Source organism: Solanum stenotomum, chromosome 5 (genome assembly GCF_019186545.1).
Source record: "Solanum stenotomum isolate F172 chromosome 5, ASM1918654v1, whole genome shotgun sequence".
NCBI lineage: Eukaryota > Viridiplantae > Streptophyta > Magnoliopsida > Solanales > Solanaceae > Solanum > Solanum stenotomum.
Window position 1 is genome coordinate 6,752,224 of NC_064286.1, and position 19,861 is coordinate 6,772,084.

At 35.0% G+C, this 19,861-nt stretch overlaps 1 protein-coding gene across 2 annotated transcripts; it reads right to left on the reverse strand.

The window, feature by feature from the left end:
- Positions 1–11,000: 11,000 nt before the first annotated feature.
- LOC125864555 (jasmonoyl--L-amino acid synthetase JAR6) lies at positions 11,001–15,760 on the reverse strand. Of its 2 annotated transcripts, none has more exons than XM_049544572.1 (5): positions 15,522–15,760; positions 14,388–14,700; positions 13,429–13,530; positions 12,271–13,064; positions 11,001–11,614 (listed from the first exon to the last, which is right to left on the reverse strand). In XM_049544572.1, the coding sequence occupies exons 2-5, from the start codon at positions 14,690–14,692 to the stop codon at positions 11,073–11,075; spliced, it is 1,743 nt and encodes a 580-aa protein (XP_049400529.1). In that variant the 5' UTR covers positions 14,693–14,700; positions 15,522–15,760; the 3' UTR covers positions 11,001–11,072. The 2 variants fall into 2 exon arrangements, with proteins under 2 accessions (XP_049400529.1, XP_049400530.1); XM_049544573.1 differs by having other exon boundaries at positions 14,388–14,697; positions 15,522–15,734.
- Positions 15,761–19,861: the final 4,101 nt, after the last annotated feature.

Here is a 19,861-nt window from a genome sequence, read left to right on the forward strand (position 1 = left end):
AAGTTTAGAAGTTAAGAAGCAAGTCAAAGTAAAGTTTCTTAAAGTTGTCAAGAGTCTTTATTAAAAGTTTTAACTTCGTTTTAAGGATCAAGTTTCATGTAAAGCAAAGAGTAAGAGTTGAGTTCATTTCTCATGAAAAGCTATTAGGGAACTAAGTATTCTCAAAGAGTTTATAAATGTTTTCTCATTTGAACAAGAAAAGGGAACATCGATTCCAAGAGAGCTTTTAAGCTAAGTTTTGAGTAATTATCTCAATTCAAAGAAAGAGTTTTGTTTTTACAAACATATGAGCTAAGTATATTTTGGGAGTAGTATTGAGCACCGATATGGGGATGCGAGTTCATATTAACTCAAATCTCCATGAACCATGTAGCCATCATGGGTAGTAAAGGTTCATACTTTTTAGATGACTCCTTATGATGCTTTTAGCATAGACTAGTGGATCCACTAAGTTAAGCGTTTTATATGATGGCAAAGTATAGGAGAGTTCTGATAGCGTGGGCAAGACGATGTATCACCATTTAGGCTCATAGTGGTGGTTGTCGGTTAGAGAATCTCCCACAAAAGTTATATTACTTTTATATACAAGTAAAGTTGAGTTTGTTATTGCTTTACCTTTAACAAACTAAGTTGTTAACACTGTTTTACAAGATTTTTTTTTTATATATTGCATGTGTCTTATTGCTTTATATTGAGTTCAGTTATCCATGAGTTAAACAAAGCCAAGGTAAGTGTTCATTTGTACTCCTTTCAAGCGTAAGTTGTTGTTTAGCATTCCAACTCGCATACTCGTACATTCAATGTACTGATGCCAGTTGGCCTGCATCTTATTATGATTCAGATGTAGGTAACCAAGATCAGCATCCAGCGCGCCGTTGATCCAGTTAAGCACTCCAGAGTCAGTGGTGAGCCTCCTTACATTCCGGAGGACTCTTTTATTCTGCTTTCCTAGTTTTCTTTATTAGGATGTTGTGGGTTCTGTCCCAACATCCATCTCAGTATTATAGAGGCTTCATAGACGGTCAGACAGATAGTTTTGAGTCTCTCAACTATGTATTTGCAGATTCTTTGTTTTGAGACATAAGTTGCCATTTTGGCTAAGATGTTATCATTTAAACTATTACTTGAGTTTTCTTTGTTGAGTTAAGTCTTCCGCTGAGTTAAGTAATCTAGGCCAAGGGTTCGCTTGGGGCCAACAATAGTCTTTGAGTGCCGGCCACGTCTAAGGTGTAGGCTCGGGGAGTGACAAACTTGGTATCAGAGCACAGAGTTCAAGAGTCCTAGGGAGTCTATGAATTCGTGTCTGTAGAGTCCTAGTTATCGGTGTGAAGCGCACCACATCTATAATTAGGAGGCTGCAACATTTAGGAAATTATTCGCTTTCTTCATATCCATCTCGTGCGTTAGAGTTTATCTCTAAAAGTTTCCCTCTAATTCGTTCTTGTGCGTGTTTGAGATAACCATGCCTCCACGAAGAGCAGCACGAGGTCGTCCAGCTAGGAGAATTGTTAAACCACAAGAACAAGGGGTACCTAATGCACCAAACGTGTAACCTCATGGTGAAGTCACTAATGCTGAATTCCGTGAGGCTATCCGGATGTTGAGCCAAGCTGTGACTAACCAGGTTGGGCAGCCAAAGGGACCAAGGCAAGATGAGGTTGACACTTCGAGGGTTCGTGAATTCTTGAGAATGAATCCTCCTAGTTTCACTGGTTCAGTCACTTCTGAGGATCCAGAAAATTTTATTGAGGAACTGAAGAGGTTTTTGAGGTGATGCATGTTGTTGACACTAGAAGGGTTGAACTAGCTGCATATCAACTGAAGGATGTTGCTAGAACATGGTTCGATCAGTGGAAAGGGGGTCGAACTGAGGATGCACCACCTGTTAGTTGGGCTTGTTTCGAAGAAGCCTTCTTGGGGCGTTTCTTTCCCCGAGAATTGAAAAAGGCTAAGGTACGGGAGTTTCTTACACTGAAACAGGATTCCTTGAGCGTGCATGAGTATGGGTTGAAGTTCACCCAGTTGTCCCGCTATGCTCCTGAAATGGTTAAGGACATGAGGAGCAGAATGAGTTTGTTTGTTGCTGGCTTGGGTCGTTCATCAAGCAAAGAGGGCAGGGTTGCGATGCTGATACGCGACATGGACATCTCCAGGCTGATGGTTTATGTGCAGCAGGTTGAAGAGGAGAAGTTGAGGGACAAAGAAGAGTATAAAAGCAAGAAAGCTAAGACTGGGAAAGAGTCTGGGCAGCAGAAGGGCAGTGTAAATTGTTCGTCCTTTCAGAAGCAAAAGGGGCCAGCACCATCATCTGCTAGTGCACCTGCACCCAGAAACAGAGGTGACTATAATGGTCAAAATTCGCAGAACTACAAAGCTAAACTTGCACAGTCTCAGGGTAGTGTGGCACAGGAAGGTAATTGGGCTCCTGCATGTGCTAATATAAGTGTGGTAGAACCCACCCAGGTAAGTGTCGTGAGGGCCAGACAGGTTGCTTCAAGTGTGGACAAGAGGGTCACTTCTTGAAAGAGTGCCCAAAGAACAGGCAAGGTAGTGGAAACCAGGGCAATAGGGCCCAATCTTCATCAGTTGCTCCCCAGACAGAGTTGCACCTAGAGGAGCTACTTCAAATACGGACGAAGGAACAAACCGTCTTTATGCAATCACCAGTCTCCAAGAGCAAAAGAACTCTCCAAATGTTATCACTGGTATGATCAAAGTTTTTACTTTTGATGTTTATGATTTGCTAGACCCATGAGCAAGTTCATCTTTTGTGACCCCTTATGTTGCAAATAAGTTTGATGTTATCCCTGAGAAACTTTGTGAACCTTTGTGTGTTTCCACACCTGTTAGGGAGTCTATTCTAGCAAAAAGAGTCTATTGTGATTGTCCCGTTTCCATCAATCACAAAGACACCATGGCTGATCTAGTTGAACTAAACATAGTAGATTTTGATGTCATTCTAGGTATGGACTGACTTCATACATGTTATACATCAATAGATTGCAGAATTTGAGTTGTCAGATTCCTAATGAGCCAGTTATAAAGTGGAGTAGTAGTTCAGTTGTGCCTAAGGGTCGTTTCATTTCGTACCTTAAGGCGAGAAAGTTCGTTTCAAAGGGTTGTATCTATCACTTAGTCCGAGTTAATGACTTAAGTGTTGAGGTATCTCTCATTCAATCAGTTCTTATAGTAAGAGAGTTTCCAGAAGTTTTTCCTAATGATCTACCCGGAGTCCCTCCTGAGAGAGAAATACACTTCGGTATAGACATCATTCCAGATACTCGTCCTATCTTTATTCCACTATACAGAATGGCACCAGCAGAGTTAAAAGAGTTGAAAGAGCAATTAAAAGATCTTTTAGATAAGGGTTTCATTCGACCAAGTATCTCACCTTGGGGCGCTCCAGTTTTGTTTGTGAGAAAGAAAGATGGTTCCCTTAGGATGTGTATAGATTACCGTCAATTAAATAAGGTTACCATCAAGAATAAGTATCCTCTTCCAAGGATAGATGATTTATTTGATCAACTTCAGGGTGCCACCTGTTTTTCGAAAATTGACCTCAGATCAGGCTACCATCAGTTGAAAGTTAGGGAATGTGACATTCCAAAGACAGCATTCAGGACTAGATATGGTCATTATGAGTTCTTGGTCATGTCCTTTGGTTTGACCAATGCACCAGCAGCGTTCATAGATCTTATGAACAGAGTCTTCAAACCTTATTTAGATATGTTTGTTATCGTCTTCATTGATGACATACTAATCTATTCAAGGAATGAAGAAGATCATGTTAATCATCTCAGAATAGTTCTTCAGACCCTGAAGGATAGAGAGTTATATGCCAAGTTCTCCAAGTGTGAGTTTTGGCTTGAGTCTGTGGCATTCTTGGGCCATATTATTTCCGATGATGGTATTGGAGTGGATACTCAGAAAATTGAGGCAGTGTAGAATTAGCCTAGACCCACATCTCAAACTGATATTAGGAGTTTCTTGGGCTTGGCTGGCTATTATAGGAGATTTATTGAGGGTTTCTCATCCATTTCGTCTCCTTTGACGAAGTTGACTCAGAAAACAGTGAAGTTTCAATGGTCTAAAGCTTGTGAGAAAAGCTTTCTGGAATTGAAGAAGAGGTTGACTAGTGCCCCAATTTTGACCTTAACAGAGGGTACTCAAGTTTTTGTGGTGTATTGTGATGCATCCAGAGTTGGTTTGGGTTGTGTGTTAATGAATAATGGCAAGGTGATAGCTTATGCCTCCAGACAGTTGAAGGTTCAGGAGAAGAATTATCCAACCCATGACTTAGAGTTGGCTGCTATAGTTTTCGCCTTAAAGATTTGGCGACACTACTTGTATGGTGTTCATGTTAATGCATTCACTGATCACAAGAGCTTACAATATGTGTTCACTCAGAAAGAACTCAATCTCAGACAAATGAGGTGGTTAGAGTTGCTCAAGGATTATGACATGAGTATTCTCTACCACCCAGGTAAGGCTAATGTGGTTGTTGATGCTTTAAGCAGGTTATCCATCAGTAGTACCACCCATGTGGAGGAAGAAAAGAGGGAGTTAGCCAAAGATGTGCACAGACTTGCACGCCTGGGAATTAGACTTATGAATTCCACAGAAGGAGGAATAGTGGTGACGAACGGAGCCGAATCATCACTAGTGTCAGAAGTGAAAGAAAAGCAAGACCAAGATCCCATTTTGCTAGACTTAAAGGCATGTTCATAAGCAAAGAGTATTAGCTTTTGAACAAGGGGGAGATGGTGTGTTAAAATACTAAGGTAGATTGTGCGTACCAATGGTGGATGAACTCCAAGAGAGGATCATGGAGAAAGCTCATAGCTCCAGATATTCCATTCATCCAAGTTCCACAAAGATGTATTGCGATTTGAGAGAAATGTATTGGTGGAATGGCATGAAGAAAGGCATTCCAGAGTTTGTTGCTAAGTGTCCAAATTGCCAGCAAGTGAAAGTCGAGCACCAAAGGCCCGGTGGTTTGGCGCAGAATATAGAACTTCCAGAATGGAAGTGGGAGATGATTAATATGGACTTCATCACAGGGTTACCAAGGTCTCGCAGGCAACATGATTCTATTTGGGTGATTGTCGACAGAATGACAAAATCAGCCCACTTTTTGCCGGTGAAGACTACCAACTCAGCAGAAGATTATGCTAAGCTTTATATTCAGGAGGTGGTAAGACTTTATGGAGTTCCGATCTCCATTATTTCAGATAGAGGTGCACAATTTACTGCACAATTCTGGAAATATGTTCAGAAAGGTTTGGGGTCAAAGGTGAACTTAAGTATTGCCTTTCATCCTCAGACAGATGGACAAGCAGAGCGTATTATTAAGACATTAGAAGATATGTTGAGGGATTGTGTGATTGATTTCAAATGTAATTGGGATGATCACCTACCTCTCATTGAATTCTCTTACAACAGTTATCATTCTAGCATCCAGATGGCTCCATATGACGCTCTTTATGGGAGAAGATGTAAATCTCCTATTAGATGGTTTAAAGTTGGTGAAGCAGGGTTGATAGGACCAGATTTAGTTCACCAAGCCATGGAGAAGGTCAAGGTGATTCAGGAGGGGTTGAAAACGGCGCAGAGTCGTCAAAAATCCTACACAGATGCTAGGAGAAGCCCACTAGAGTTTGAAGTAGATGATTGGGTGTATTTGAAGGTTTCACCCATGAAGGATGTGATGAGGTTTGGTAAGAAAGGGAAACTTAGTCCCCGGTATATTGGACCTTATCGCATAGTCAAGAGGATTGACAATGTAGCTTATGAGTTGGAGCTACCACAAGAGTTAGCAGCGGTGCATCCGGTATTTCACATCTGTATGTTGAAGAAGTGCATGGGAGATCCTTCATTGATAGTGCAAACTGAAAATGTTGAGATTAAGGATAATTTATCTTATGAGGAGATTCCGGTCCAGATTTTAGATCGCCAAGTTCACAAGTTGAGAACAAAGGAGGTCGCATCAATCAAAGTCCTTTGGAGGAATCAATTTGTTGAAGAAGCTACTTAGGAAGTTGAAGAGGATATGAAGAAGAGATATCCACACCTCTTTGAATTCGGAGAAAATTTATATCAAGGTACTAATCCTCTTCTTAGTACTAGCTAAATTATGAGTATGCATGTTGTTACTTGTTTTTGCTTGTTGAGTGTTGAACTTGATGTTGCTACCCTTATCTTAGTGAAATAAAGCTCATTCGAGGACGAATATTCCCAAGGGGGAGATATTGTAACATCTCGAACCTAGAAACGACTATAAAGAGATTAAAATATGAAAATATTGATTTTTGGAAAGAATAAGGAAATTTGGAAATTTTGTCTAAGTTAAGAAAGTGAGTTTTGGCCACTTTCAAACGGACATAACTCCTATCTCAAGATGATTTAGGAGCATCTCTTGATATAGTTGGAAAGTCCTTGGAGAGATCTTTCCAACGCCGCTGAGTTTGCGGAATTGAGATCTTTCCAACGCCGCTGAGTTTGCGAAATTCCGACATTGTATGAGTAAGATATGCCTTTCAGAAGTTGGGTTGTTGGATTGAGGAAAGGCTCAATCCGGATTTAGGGAAGGGCAAAGTAGTCTTTTCTCTAATTAATTTCCTAATTCGTTTTTAGGGATTTATTGGGGTAAAAGCTTATTTTGGTCAAATTAGAAGAATTATATTCACGCTTAGGGCTTGAAGAAAAGAGCAAGGAAGAAAGAATGGGAGAAAAGCCAAGATTCAGTCAAGCTTGCGAGTGGAATTCGTCGGGGGTGATCCTTATTAAGGTATGTGAGATCTTTTTGTGTTGGGTTAGTTCACCCACACACCAACTTGTTTCAATCATTTGGTTTGGAGTTGTTTGCATGTTGAAAAGTGAGGTTCTTGAAGAACAAATTGTAGAATTCTTATTGGTTGAATTGTTAATGCTTGGGGGTTGATTTGATTCCTGTTTCCAGACTGTTTTTCGAGTTAGATTGATGGTGTATTGAGAGTACAATTGATCCTAAATGTTTGGGGAAAGAACTAAGGATGATTGGAGGATTTAGAGATGAAAAACGAAGAAGAAAATCGGGGATTTTTTGGGCAAGGGATTGGGGCGTCGCGCCTACCAGAGCGCCACAAAAGTTCCTCTGAACTTTGGCCTCTGGCACATCACGCCAGCCAGAGCCCTCTGAAGTTTGAGGGATGGTGCCCCACACCTCTTAGAGCGCCAAGGACACCAGTTCTCCCCATTCGTTTCCCACCTTTTCGTACTAGTTCCTAAGTGATGTACCGATGTTTCCTAGTCGATTCTAACACTCTAAGGTACATCTAAATATCATGAAATCATCCATAAACATGAGATCATGAACCTTGAATCCATAATCCAATTCAAGGAAAGTTAAGATCAAAGTCAAAGAAGTTAAGAGTTAAGTGTAGAAGTTAAGAAGCAAGTCAAAGTAAAGTTTCTTAAAGTTGTCAAGAGTCTTTATTAAACGTTTTAACTTCGTTTTAAGGCTCAAGTTTCAAGTAAAGCAAAGAGTAAGAGTTGAGTTCATTTCTCATGAAAAGCTATTAGAGAACTAAGTATTCCCAAAGAGTTTATAAATGTTTTCTCATTTGAACAAGAAAAGGGAACATCGATTCCAAAAGAGCTTTTAAGCTAAGTTTTGAGTAATTATCTCAATTCAAAGAAAGAGTTTTGTTTTTACAAACATATGAGCTAAGTATATTTTGGGAGTAGTATTGAGCACCGATATGGGGATGCGAGTTCATATTAACTCAAGTCTCCATGAACCATGTAGTCATCATGGGTATTAAAAGATCATACTTTTTAGATGACTCCTTAAGATGCTTTTAGCATAGACTAGTGGATCCATTAAGTTAAGCGTTCTATATGACGGCAAAGTACAGGACAGTTCTGGCAGCGTGGCCAAGATGATGTATCACTATTTAGGCTCATAGTGGTGGTTGTCGGTTAGAGAATCTCCCACAAAAGTTATATTACTTTTATATACAAGTAAAGTTGAGTTTGTTATTGCTTTATCTTTAACAAACTAAGTTGTTTACACTGTTTTACAAGCTTTTTTTTATATATATATTGCATGTGTCTTATTGATTTATATTGAGTTCAGTTATTCATGAGTTAAATAGAGTCAAGGTAAGTGTTCCTTTGTACTCCTTTCAAGCGTAAGTTGTTGTTTAGCATTCCAACTCGCATACTCGTACATTCAATGTACTGATGCCAGTTGGCCTGCATCTTATTATGATGCAGACGCAGGTAACCAGGATCAGCATCCAGCGCGCCGTTGATCCAGTTAAGCACTCCAGAGTCAGTGGTGAGCCTCCTTGCTTTCCGGAGGACTCTTTTATTTCGCTTTCCTAGTTTTCTTTATTAGGATGTTGTGGGGTCTGTCCCAACATCCATCTCAGTATTATAGAGGCTTATAGACAGTCAAACAGTTAGTTTTGAGTCTCTCAGCTATGTATTTGCAGATACTTTGTTTTGAGACATAAGTTGTCATTTTGGCTAAGATGTTATCATTTAAACTATTACTTGAGTTTTCTTTGTTGAGTTAAGTCTTCCGCTGAGTTAAGTAAGCCAGGCCAAGGATTCGCTTGGGGCCAGCAATGGTCTTCGAGTGCGGCCACGTCTAGGGTGTAGGCTCGGGGCGTGATAATTTGTATGATCTCCTGGGAGTAGCTGTTTCTTTTATAGATCAGTTGACAGGGGCTTTGCCGGCCAAGGGCTTAGTTTTAAACCGAGATATACTTGTTTGTTTTCTTGATTGCGTGTGGCTGCCATGCGCTAGTGGCAAATGGTTCAACAGGGTCGGCTCGGGCCTGAGTTTTGGCATTAGGAGCCAGTTGCGCCCCTCGAGTTTGGGGCGTGACAATAGTATTGTTATTTTATTAGTAATTATTGATAAGTTTAGTATTTAGAATAATTTAGGATAGTTTAGTAAATTTATAGATTACAATACAATACGATACAATCAAACCAAATAGTAAAAATGTTATTAAACAACAGCAAACAATACAATCTAGCCAAACATTGTATCTACCGTACATTACGGTAAATTATAATACAATACATTATGAAACAATGGATAACAATGATCCAAACATAGTGTTAGTTCTTGCCTATGATCCAAACAATGGATTTATTGATATTTATGTACTGTGGTTATACCTTCAATGTGGCCTAAAAATTAAAAAAAATTATACAACACATTTGTATGTTGTATATTTTTATAGTATACAGTTGTCATACTGATATTTTTACATGTTACCAAACTGAACATAAATATACAAAAAATTGTTGGCAGTCTGTAGTTAGTCTTAATTGGTCCAATTGATGCTGTGCATTTTACCGGGATGCTTGGCTTCTTTAATTGACAATGATTGAAAAATGACACGTGTACTGTGTGCAAACTTTATAGTATAAATTTCCTTCAGTTTTTTCAACTAACCTATGTGGCTATGTCCATTCAAACTCAATTAATTACAAATTTATCATAGGTCATGCTTCCCAAGAAATTTTATTATAATTGAAGTGTCACAACCAATAAAAAATGTGTGTGGCTATAATACATTTTTTCACACATAGATAGTATTATTTATATAATTCATGTGAATCTATAGACATAGTATTAAATTATACCAATATTTGAAAAAGTGATAAATTATACTATTACAATATTGGAATATTCTTTATTTGGAATAAAAATTGTATCAAAGTTTCTTTATTGATTCATTTTTTAAATAATAAATAATTTCTTCAATTCCAATTTATGACACTTTTTTCTGTATAGCCAATTTTAAAAAATGACATCTTTATATATTTAATATTAATTTAACTATAAAATATATATTTTACCTTTAATAAAATGCTATATATAATATAAATATTTTAATTTATTTTAAATTATAAATCTTCTTTAAAAATTCTTTATATTTAAACTCTATTCCGCCCCCAAACCAAAACTCATTATTGAGATGGTTTGGACTTAAAGTGGATTGATCCGGAGGAGTCGTCTCATCTAACATCCTTACTTCCCACCAATCCATATTGCTCCAAATAGTTCTCTTTCTCCCAATTGGGATAAAAATCTAGATCAAAACCTAGGATCGAGAGGGTTCGAGCCTAAAGTGGGTTGATCCGTAGCAGCCGTCCCATCTAAAACCTTACTTCCCAGTTCCCACCAATCCATATTGCTCCAAATAATTGTCTCTTTCTCCCAATTGGGTAAAAATCTAGACCAATACTCATAATCAAGATGGTTCGGACTTAAAGTGGGCTGATCCGGAACAGTTATCCCATCAAACACCCTTACTTCCCACCAATCCATATTGCTCCAAATAGTTGTCTCTTTCTCCCAATTGGGTAAAATATTAGACCGAATGTTGATCAACAGACGCACTTTGATCATATCAAGGGGCACAAGACTAACAAGTGACAATATGTTTGTCCTATTAGGATTAGATAAACTCTAAAATGCCCCATCATTACAAGTCAACAACTATATCCTAATAACACTTTCTTTTTCTCGTTCTTTTTGTTGTTTGAGAGTGGGTGGGGGTTTGAGTATTTATTATGCATAATAAATATGCATTTCCAAAAAGTTAAGTGGGTGTAGCACTAAATTAGTAGATGCAAAGTATCACTACACTACTAGGCCTTAGTGATAATAGGTGTGAAATGAGGTGTTTGGAAATGTTCGAAGTAGTTAAATAGAAAGATCACTATAATTAATTACAGAACTTTGTTTTGTTGGCCACTTGGCTTATGCCTATTTGAATAACGTCGGTATAATTCTATTTGAACTATTCATTTTCAAATGATATTAACTTTGTTTACAAATAGGCAAATTCACACCTATTATTGCAAGTATAATGGAAAGAAAGGATAAGCTTTCTACTCTATTTGCTCGTTGGATTCGCGTCAACCAACCACGTTTTAGGAATTTGCTCTCTATGTTCTATATATATAGACATTAGTCCAAAAAAAACATAGATATATTACACTGTTATATATTAAGATAAGAATGCCCAGCAGGGCTACAAATTTGGAAAGATACATATATAAATTTAACAGAAAGCAGTACTAGAATAGCTCTTAACAACATTACTAGACAGTATTTGGATCAATGAGCTATTTTTTGGACCAACACATCTAGGGGTTTTGAACTGGCTCACCGCGCCTCCTAATCCAACGAAATGATCCAATATCTTATGAAAGGTTCCCCTCTTCACAATCCTCAGTTCAAGTGCGCCAATTGCATTCACTTTCCGGGAGCTCACGTAGCCTGCATCGAGGAACGACTTGTCCAGACAGTTGCAGCACTCTTGCAATATTTCATCAGTTGCTTCCCCACTCAGCTCCCAGAAGATGACGTAGTATCCTGGATCAGCTGAGACGTTGACATGGCTTGTGAAGTCCACCACTTCTAGCTTTTCGTCAACTAAGTGCTTGCCTGCAGCTTCCACAGCTAGTTGCAAATCTTTCTCAGTGTTCTTGTCTATGTTAATGCTCAGCAAAAGGTTCCTTCTGCAGACAAACTGGAGTTCTGGAGTGTCATTGTGGAATCCTTTTATCTTGACAACATCACCTAGTCTGTAACGATATAAACCTGCATATGCAAATGCATAACTCTCGTCAATTATACTGTCAGTACATATATCTAAACTCGTATATGACGCAATAGATAGACCGATAGCTTGTTATTTTGAATAAATCTGTTTAAGTGTAGTAAATGTGAAACAACTAGACAGAACTTAGATGGAAGAAAGCAAAAGATTCCAGCATTCTATATAGGAGTACTTAACAATAAAAGGGAAGTGGTCAAAAGGAAATGAATATCAAGCACATGCAAGTATTGCAGAACAAATGAGTGCAACTGAACATGGACAAAAAACATGTTAACTCCAGAATAAGGCGTAATAACAATCGATAAATCTTTTCTATCTAAGCAGAATTCAGTATTTTATACCAGACAGGCAGGCATATGTAAGTGATCATGTTTCCTGCAATATTGCCATAAAGAACGAAGACTAAGGACGATGCTAAACTCCACAACTCTAAGCTGAGAGGAATCGACTCATTCAGCTGAATTACATGGAAGTTACTAAATTAGAGCAGAACTCGTTCACGGGGAACAATCACAGAATAAATTAGACTATGTTCTCATAAATGACCAACGATCTCACTCCATAATTTATATACGAAGAGAGACCACAATTTGATGAGCATAGAATTTTCAAGAAAAGATGTGCAAGAAAATTGTACCTGCGAAATTGGTGAAGACAATTTCATACTCTTCACCAAGTTTAACTTCAGTCAGGCCGACTGGAGAATTTGCTTGCTCCATGCCAATGAGATTTTCCTCGAGTGGGAGGAATTCAAAATAGCCAATATTTGGTAACACTGCATAAGTAACCATCTCAGGGGGGAATTTTGGGTTAACGTTTACTCCGACCCATCCTTCAGAAGAACCATAATCTGCACTCAATAGAGGTAATTCCCCTGCATAGTGCCTCAGTTTCTTCAAGTAAGGCTCCATGGAACCTGTCATGATACCATATATGTACTTTGTATTCGGGAAGAGTTCAGGAATCAAGCCATACCAATTGCTTAAACTTGAGCATTTGCTATGAATTGTATCAGCCAATTCTGGATCAGGCTTCAGCAATTTTGACATGGCCAATCTTATGGATGGTACAGTGACTCTGCTCGATAAGACTCCCTCCCTTATGTCAACAACAAGTGCTTCCCATACTTGTTCGAAAGTTCGAAAAGCATGGACAATGCTATGTGCAAACGTAGACGAAACAACTTGAACTTCATCGCGGAAAATGAGACCACACAGAAGGTGACAGTATAAGGATTGTTGAAAATCAGGACCAAATATCACTTCATCAGGACTACAAACGGGGGTAGACATTGCCTTCATTGTCTTCTTGAATTGTGCATTTCTATACACATTGGTAGTGGCTGTTCCAGCTGTCAAACCACCTTTAGTTTTAAACTGCTTGCTGCTGTAAATAAACTGCAAAGCCTTCCCATTCCCAATTGGAAATTCTCTGAAAGAAAAAAAACAGAACTATTACATTAAGCCATGTGTAGGCCTCAACATAGTGTAAACTAGTACTATGTTTGTTTGTACTACACAATAAGAATTGACATTTAATTTACTTGCAGAAAGAACCAATAATTCCTTTTCTTTTCTTAGGAGTTGGAAAGTGTGACAGAAGTTAGGTAAAGGTCCCTACATCTATTCACCATTTAAACACTTTTAACTTTCCATGGCTGCTCCAATTATTAGGGAACTATTTACTTTTATCCCTAGGCTATATGATGTATTTATGACAAAAGAAACTGAAAAAATAAACAAAAAAACTTGGGCTTCCCTTTAGGCATAGAACAAAATGACAAATGGCAAATTACCTGTTCCTAAAGGCAAAAGAAGTCTTGAATATCTGCATGGTGGAATCCATCAATTCATCATTGAAAGGTACAAACTTGGGCTTCCCTTGAGTAGTGCCAGAACTGCAAATCAACCATTCAATTTCCTTAGTATACTTCTTTAAACATACAACAATATACCCATTGCACTCTCACAAGTGGGGTCTCACTACTAAAAAACTGTTAAATTTTAGCGGTTTATTAATAGGAGTCATAAGAAATCCCTACTATACGTTTACTTTGTGGCGTTTGTGCCAACCCCAACAAGATAGTTCTTTTTATAATTTCACCTATGGAAGTCTGAGCATTATATCTCCTTTTTAAAATATTCAATCTTATTATTTTTCTCAAATTTACATTAACATAGAACTAACATCAATTTGATTGAATTTTTATATATATAAAAAGAATTGTAACCGCATGAGTTTTTGCAATTTTTAGAGACACTTTAATCTTGGCCATATTTTGTGGGTACTATAATAAATTTATAGTGTAAAAATAAATTGATAACAATACATTTTTATGGCTGCTAAATATATTTTTATTGTTGATAAATACTCAATTTTTCACATAATTTTTGTTTCATATTTATTGTAGGATAAAGTAGGCGGCAAATGTCCCCTCCTTTTTTTTTTAATTCCTTTTCCACAAATTCCTCTTTCAATTTTAGATGCCTCCATTCCCTTCTTTTCTATACGTAACCGTCGTACCCCATTAATTCCATAAAGAAACCCACAATCTCATTCTATTTTTTGTCTATTCCTTTTTGTTGAATTTTGAGTGATTTATCATTAAATCCATACTCTTTAAAAATAAGAATATGTAACTAAAAAAGTGCGATAATCAAAGTACTTGAGATAGTAGATAATAACAGAAATCGACAGACAAGAAACTTCTTTAAACATCAACCCAAAAAAAAAAAATGCAACTTTTTTCCCTACCTCAAGGAGATGGTTTCAATGGGCTTTCCAGTAAGAACAGGTGAAAGATCACCATCAGCAATTCTTTGAATGTAAGGCTCCAAATCATTGTGACTGACAATAGGGACACAAGCCTTGAAAGTCTCAACATCAGTTCTTCCATTCAGACCCCATTGCTTCAAATACTCTGTTCCCCCATTTTCTTCCAGAATTTTCTCAAGTGTCTCTTCTTGAATCCTCCCAGCATTTTTAGTCAACACCTCAAAATCCTCAATCACTTGTTCTGCATCAAATTTCTTCTCAATATTTTCCTCCATCATCTTCATAATCCCTCCTACAATAAACACCTCTAATAAGAACAAAAGACTTTAACTTTAAGCAATACCAGTCAAGTAAAAACAGTTTCTTGTGACTAATCAAGAAACCTCAGATTACCAGTAAGCAATTAATACAATTTGAGAGATGGGATTGGGGGGTTAAAAAGAATAGAACAACCTAAACTATGTGTCAAACAAGCATAGGCTGCAAAATTTCCTGTTCATGATTGTTCACTTTAGGCAATTAGAACAAAGTTCACAAAAAGTCAAAGATGACAACAAATAGTTACAAAGGAATCTTTTTTCATAGCTTGATAACATACAAACAAATACTATAGAAAAAAAAACTAAACACTCCATAGAACCTTTCACTATAGCTATACAAGGCATACATAAAAAGACAAGAAAATGTATAAATAAATGAATTGAAAGCAAGTTGAACTACAGTACTCCATAGTTATTACTAACTTCAATGCAACTTAACTCATAAAGGGTTCATACAAGGACAATAAAAAAAAGTCTATTTGCAATCAATAAAACTAAAATCTTTAACAGCTAATATCCACTCCTTATAAGAAAAAAGTCATCACCTAAGATACACAGAGTCAACATAAAGAAAACTAAAACAAATTACAAAAAAAAAAAAAAAAACAGAGAACTCAAGAATCACACAAAATCTAAAAAGTCCTAAAACATAAAAGATTTCCAAAAAGGGAAAAGATTGACAAAAAGACCAAAAGGGTATCCAAACTCAAGTAACTTAAACATAAAAATCAAAACTTTTTATCAAAAAATTCAATCAAAAAACACAAAACCCCATATGGGTATTTTTGTATACCTTTGTTATAAATGGCTTAGAAATGAAGAAGGGGATCTCAAAATGACAAACAACAGGTTCTTGAAAAGAAAAAAAAAAACAGATAAAAATTGGATCTTTTTTTGTGGGGTTTCTTGAAAATTAATTCTACAGCTTCAAAATGAAAAACTTGGGTGTTATCAAAACACAAAACCTTAAACAAATATATACATTTAACAATTATATATATTTGTTTATATATATATTTTATTTTTATTTTCTCCAGAAATGGACAAAAAGAGAAAGGATGACTCTTGTGTTTTGATGAGGGAAGATTCTTATAGAGAAGAGAAGTATATATAGCAAGTGAAGTGTGAGCAAACACCGTCCAACGTGGCATATTATTGTTACCGAAAATACCCTTGAGAGTTTACTATAATTGCAATAAAACAATAGGATAATGGAAAATGGTATCTGTCCTTTTCTGGAAATTAATGTACTGAAAATACAAAAAAGTGTGTTGGAGATTATTTTGAGGAAGTCAGCCGATTATAGGCAAAACAAAATTAAGTGGTGGGGATTATCCCAAAAGATGAAAAGATGTTTAGCTTTAAGGCATACTCCTCTTTTATCTTTTGGGGGTTATTAAAGGGTGAAATTATTCATGTTCGATTTATCAAAATATTTTTTTTTAGGAAAAGGAAAATGAAATTTATAGGTGTTGTTTGTTCATATTTTATTGTGAAAATTGAAAAAAGAAAGTAATTTTTGTTTTTTAAGTGTGAAATAAGTTGTATTTGATTGTAAAATAAATTAGATATTATTTTTAGAATTTTTATGATTAATTGAAATGAAAAAAGTAAAAATTATCATTATATATACATTCTATATATAGAAGATATTGATAAACAAACTAGTTAGTTCGTACTATCATTAACGGGAGGTTGTGGAAATAATTTCTAGTCGAAATGCAAGATAAGACTGCATATAATAAATTTTTATAGTCCAATCCTTTGATCTCGCACATAGAGAGGGTTCACTGTATTGGGATGTCCTTTTATCACTTGTCGAAATGCAAGATAAGACTGCATATGATGAAATTAATTTTTTATTTTTATATAATATTTTTTTATTTTATTGTATATTTATATACTATTATTTTTAATAATTTATATTATGTATATTATTTTACATATTATTTTGCAGAATTAGACAAAAGAAAAAGGGGTAAAATAATATTTTTGCAAGATTAGAAAAAAAATTAAAAATTAAAGATTTCTGTCATCCCATAAAAAGGTAAAATATTGATTGAAAAATTGAATATGTACATCTTAATTTAATAAAACTAAATATTAAATTAATTTTTAATAATAGATTTTTAAAATAGTTTCTCCCTATAACAATAATTTTAATGTTAAAAGTACATTGATACTTGTCATTTTTCGTAATTTGATTTTCAAAAGCACTTTTCAAATGAATTAGTCAAATACAAATTGTATTTTTCATAAACATTTTTGTGAAAAACTTTTTTTTAATAAATACTTTTAGAAATAACTACTCTCTCTGTCCAACAATAGTTGTCCACTAATATATTTTGAAACAATAAATAATAGGGGTAATATTACTATATTATCCTTTGACTTTATTAAATTTAATGTTTTGAAAAATGGGTTAGTAGATGATAAATTATCTCTTGATTTTCTAAATTGGACAAGTATTGTTGGACAACTATTTTTAGTATAGTGGACAACTATTGTTGAACGGAGAGTAGTTTTGAGCCCATCTTGTTTTAACATCACCCACTTTTATGCATTTTTTGTTACCGAAAACGCCCCTAAGAGTTCACTAAAATCGCAATAAAACAATAGTGATAATGGAAAATGGGATCTGTCCTTTTCTGGAATTAAAGTGCTAACAACTATAAAAGTGAGTTGGAGATTATTCTGAGGAAATAACAGAATTAAGTGGGGATTATCCAAATCACTCAAACTCTCAAAGAATAAAAAAGATGTTTAGCTTTTCCAAAATTTAAGGCATGTATCTTTTATTTTTTGTGGTTATTAAGGGTGTAATTTTTCATATTTGGTTTATCAAGATTTTAAAAAAAAAACTCCCTTAAAAATAAAAGAACAAAATTTTTTTTGACAGAAATAAAGGAAACAAGTTTTGTTAGTGATAATCATACTCATTATCTTCATCTTATCCTTAAGATAGAGATTTGAATCTAGAAATTGAAAGTATCGAAAAAATTGTTATTTTTAATATAGACGTTTCAAATTTTTTTTTCTTCAACTTATATAGACACGTCAATTCTATTTACTACAAAGTTTTGGACAGAACTCTATGAAATTTTTTTTAAAAAAATGGGTTGTAACTACTAAAATGCCAAAAAGTTGCAATTGGAAGTTAGTTTAATAACAACACATTACGTTACTGAATAAATGCTTGATAATGTGTAAAATTGAAAGTTGTGAAAGTATTCTAAATGAAAAGTGTGGCATACAAATTTGAATGATTAGAGCAACATCAAGGAAAATTTTAGAGTAAAATGTTTAAAAAACTATAATCCACTTGTACAAAGACATGTCCTCTTAAACTTGTCTTTTAATGATAATCCTATCTTAAGAATCAAGGTATAATAGAGATAATAATATGTTTGTTTTCTTCACAAATTTTAGATAGGAAGATATGGAGATCGAAGATTAGGATTAGAAAATTAATAGATAGTTAAGTGTTGTCTAAATTCTCTTATCAGTATTTTTATTATTAGGTTCCTGATATCCTATTTTATAAATTTTATTAGTACTTGTTGTTTCTTTTGCTTCAATTATTATAATATGTGTTGTTACTGTTTCTTTCTTCATTATTTACTATACTTAAAAATAAAATTCATACTGTTTTTTCATATGTTTTTACTTGAGCCGAGAATCTATTAAAAATACTTTTCCTATCCTCGCAAGATAAGGATAAAATTATATACACAATATCTATTAAAGGTATCATTTGTGAGATTACGGTAGATACGTTACATTTTACTTGTTATTGTTGCTTTGGATAGAAGAGTATGGTGATTCTCTTCAAATTGTGGACCAATATGCAATGTTCATAAATGCATGGTCACAACTTACACAGAATCACTGACCATAATATATATTTTTGCAAAATTTCATGATTATTTGTCTTGGTCAAAATAGTGGAACTAATCTGTTCCACAGACAATGCTATGTATTATCCTAAATATCCACTTAATATGTATTAAGTTATAAATGAAGTGTTTTAAAAATATTTTTTATTGCATGACATGATAGAATTGTTTTTGTTTAAGTTAAGATATCGAACGTCACTACATCAAAAATAACTTTTAGCTGCAATAAATAGACATTAATAAAGAGTGCTAAAGTTTTTATCGGCATATGTTAACTGTCATTAGATCCAATGCCGCTAAAGGCTTTAGGGATATATACAAAGAGTATTAATTGCCGCTAAAAATTCATATTCAGTGGCAATTAAACTATTACCATTAATTAATTGCTGCTAATTTTTTTTTATGTAGTCCGTTATGACTCAAAATTATGTCTGCGAAATCTTAAGAAGGATGATGTTTAAGAATTCAAGAAATTGATAATTTTTCACTTAGTATGTATCGATTTATAGAGCATACAAAATTTAAAGTGGACGGAGAGAATAAAAACTAAGATGAGGTCATGGCCAAAAATAAAGGAACGTTCAAAGAGACAGACGGAGTGATGTAAATAAAAATGACATGTTTACTTTTATAAACTTTTAACTTCATGGGAACTTCATTATTTTTTTATTATTATTACTAATAATAATTAGAACAATTCATGTTTTGTGATTAGTGAAGAATATTATTATAGTAATTGTACTTATCTGAACTTGCTTAATAATTGACTAATCCAGTTTACCATCAAATCATTACAACTTTTGACCGTGGTCAACCTTTCCTCGGTTATTTCCTTTATTTTATTGTAAAAATTAGGCAAATGACATAGTATAAGAAAGAAATTATTTTCTTTTCCTACTCTTTCATTAATTACCAAAAATCTCTTTTTTTAGTGTTTTTCGGATACATAATATAGCAGTGTGGATACTTAATATAGCAGCGCGGATACTTTAATTAATAACGGGTGGATACTTAAATTATTAAGTTGTTAGCAGCACGGATACTTAATTAACGGGCGGATGCATAATATAGCAGCGCAGATACTTTAATTAATAACAGGCGGATACTTAAATTATTAAATTGTTAGCAACACGGATACTTCATTAACGGGCGGATACTTTAATTAATAACGGCGGATACTTAAACTAATAAAGTATCCGGTTAAGTTGAATTGGGGGAAAATAAGGGATTTTTGTAT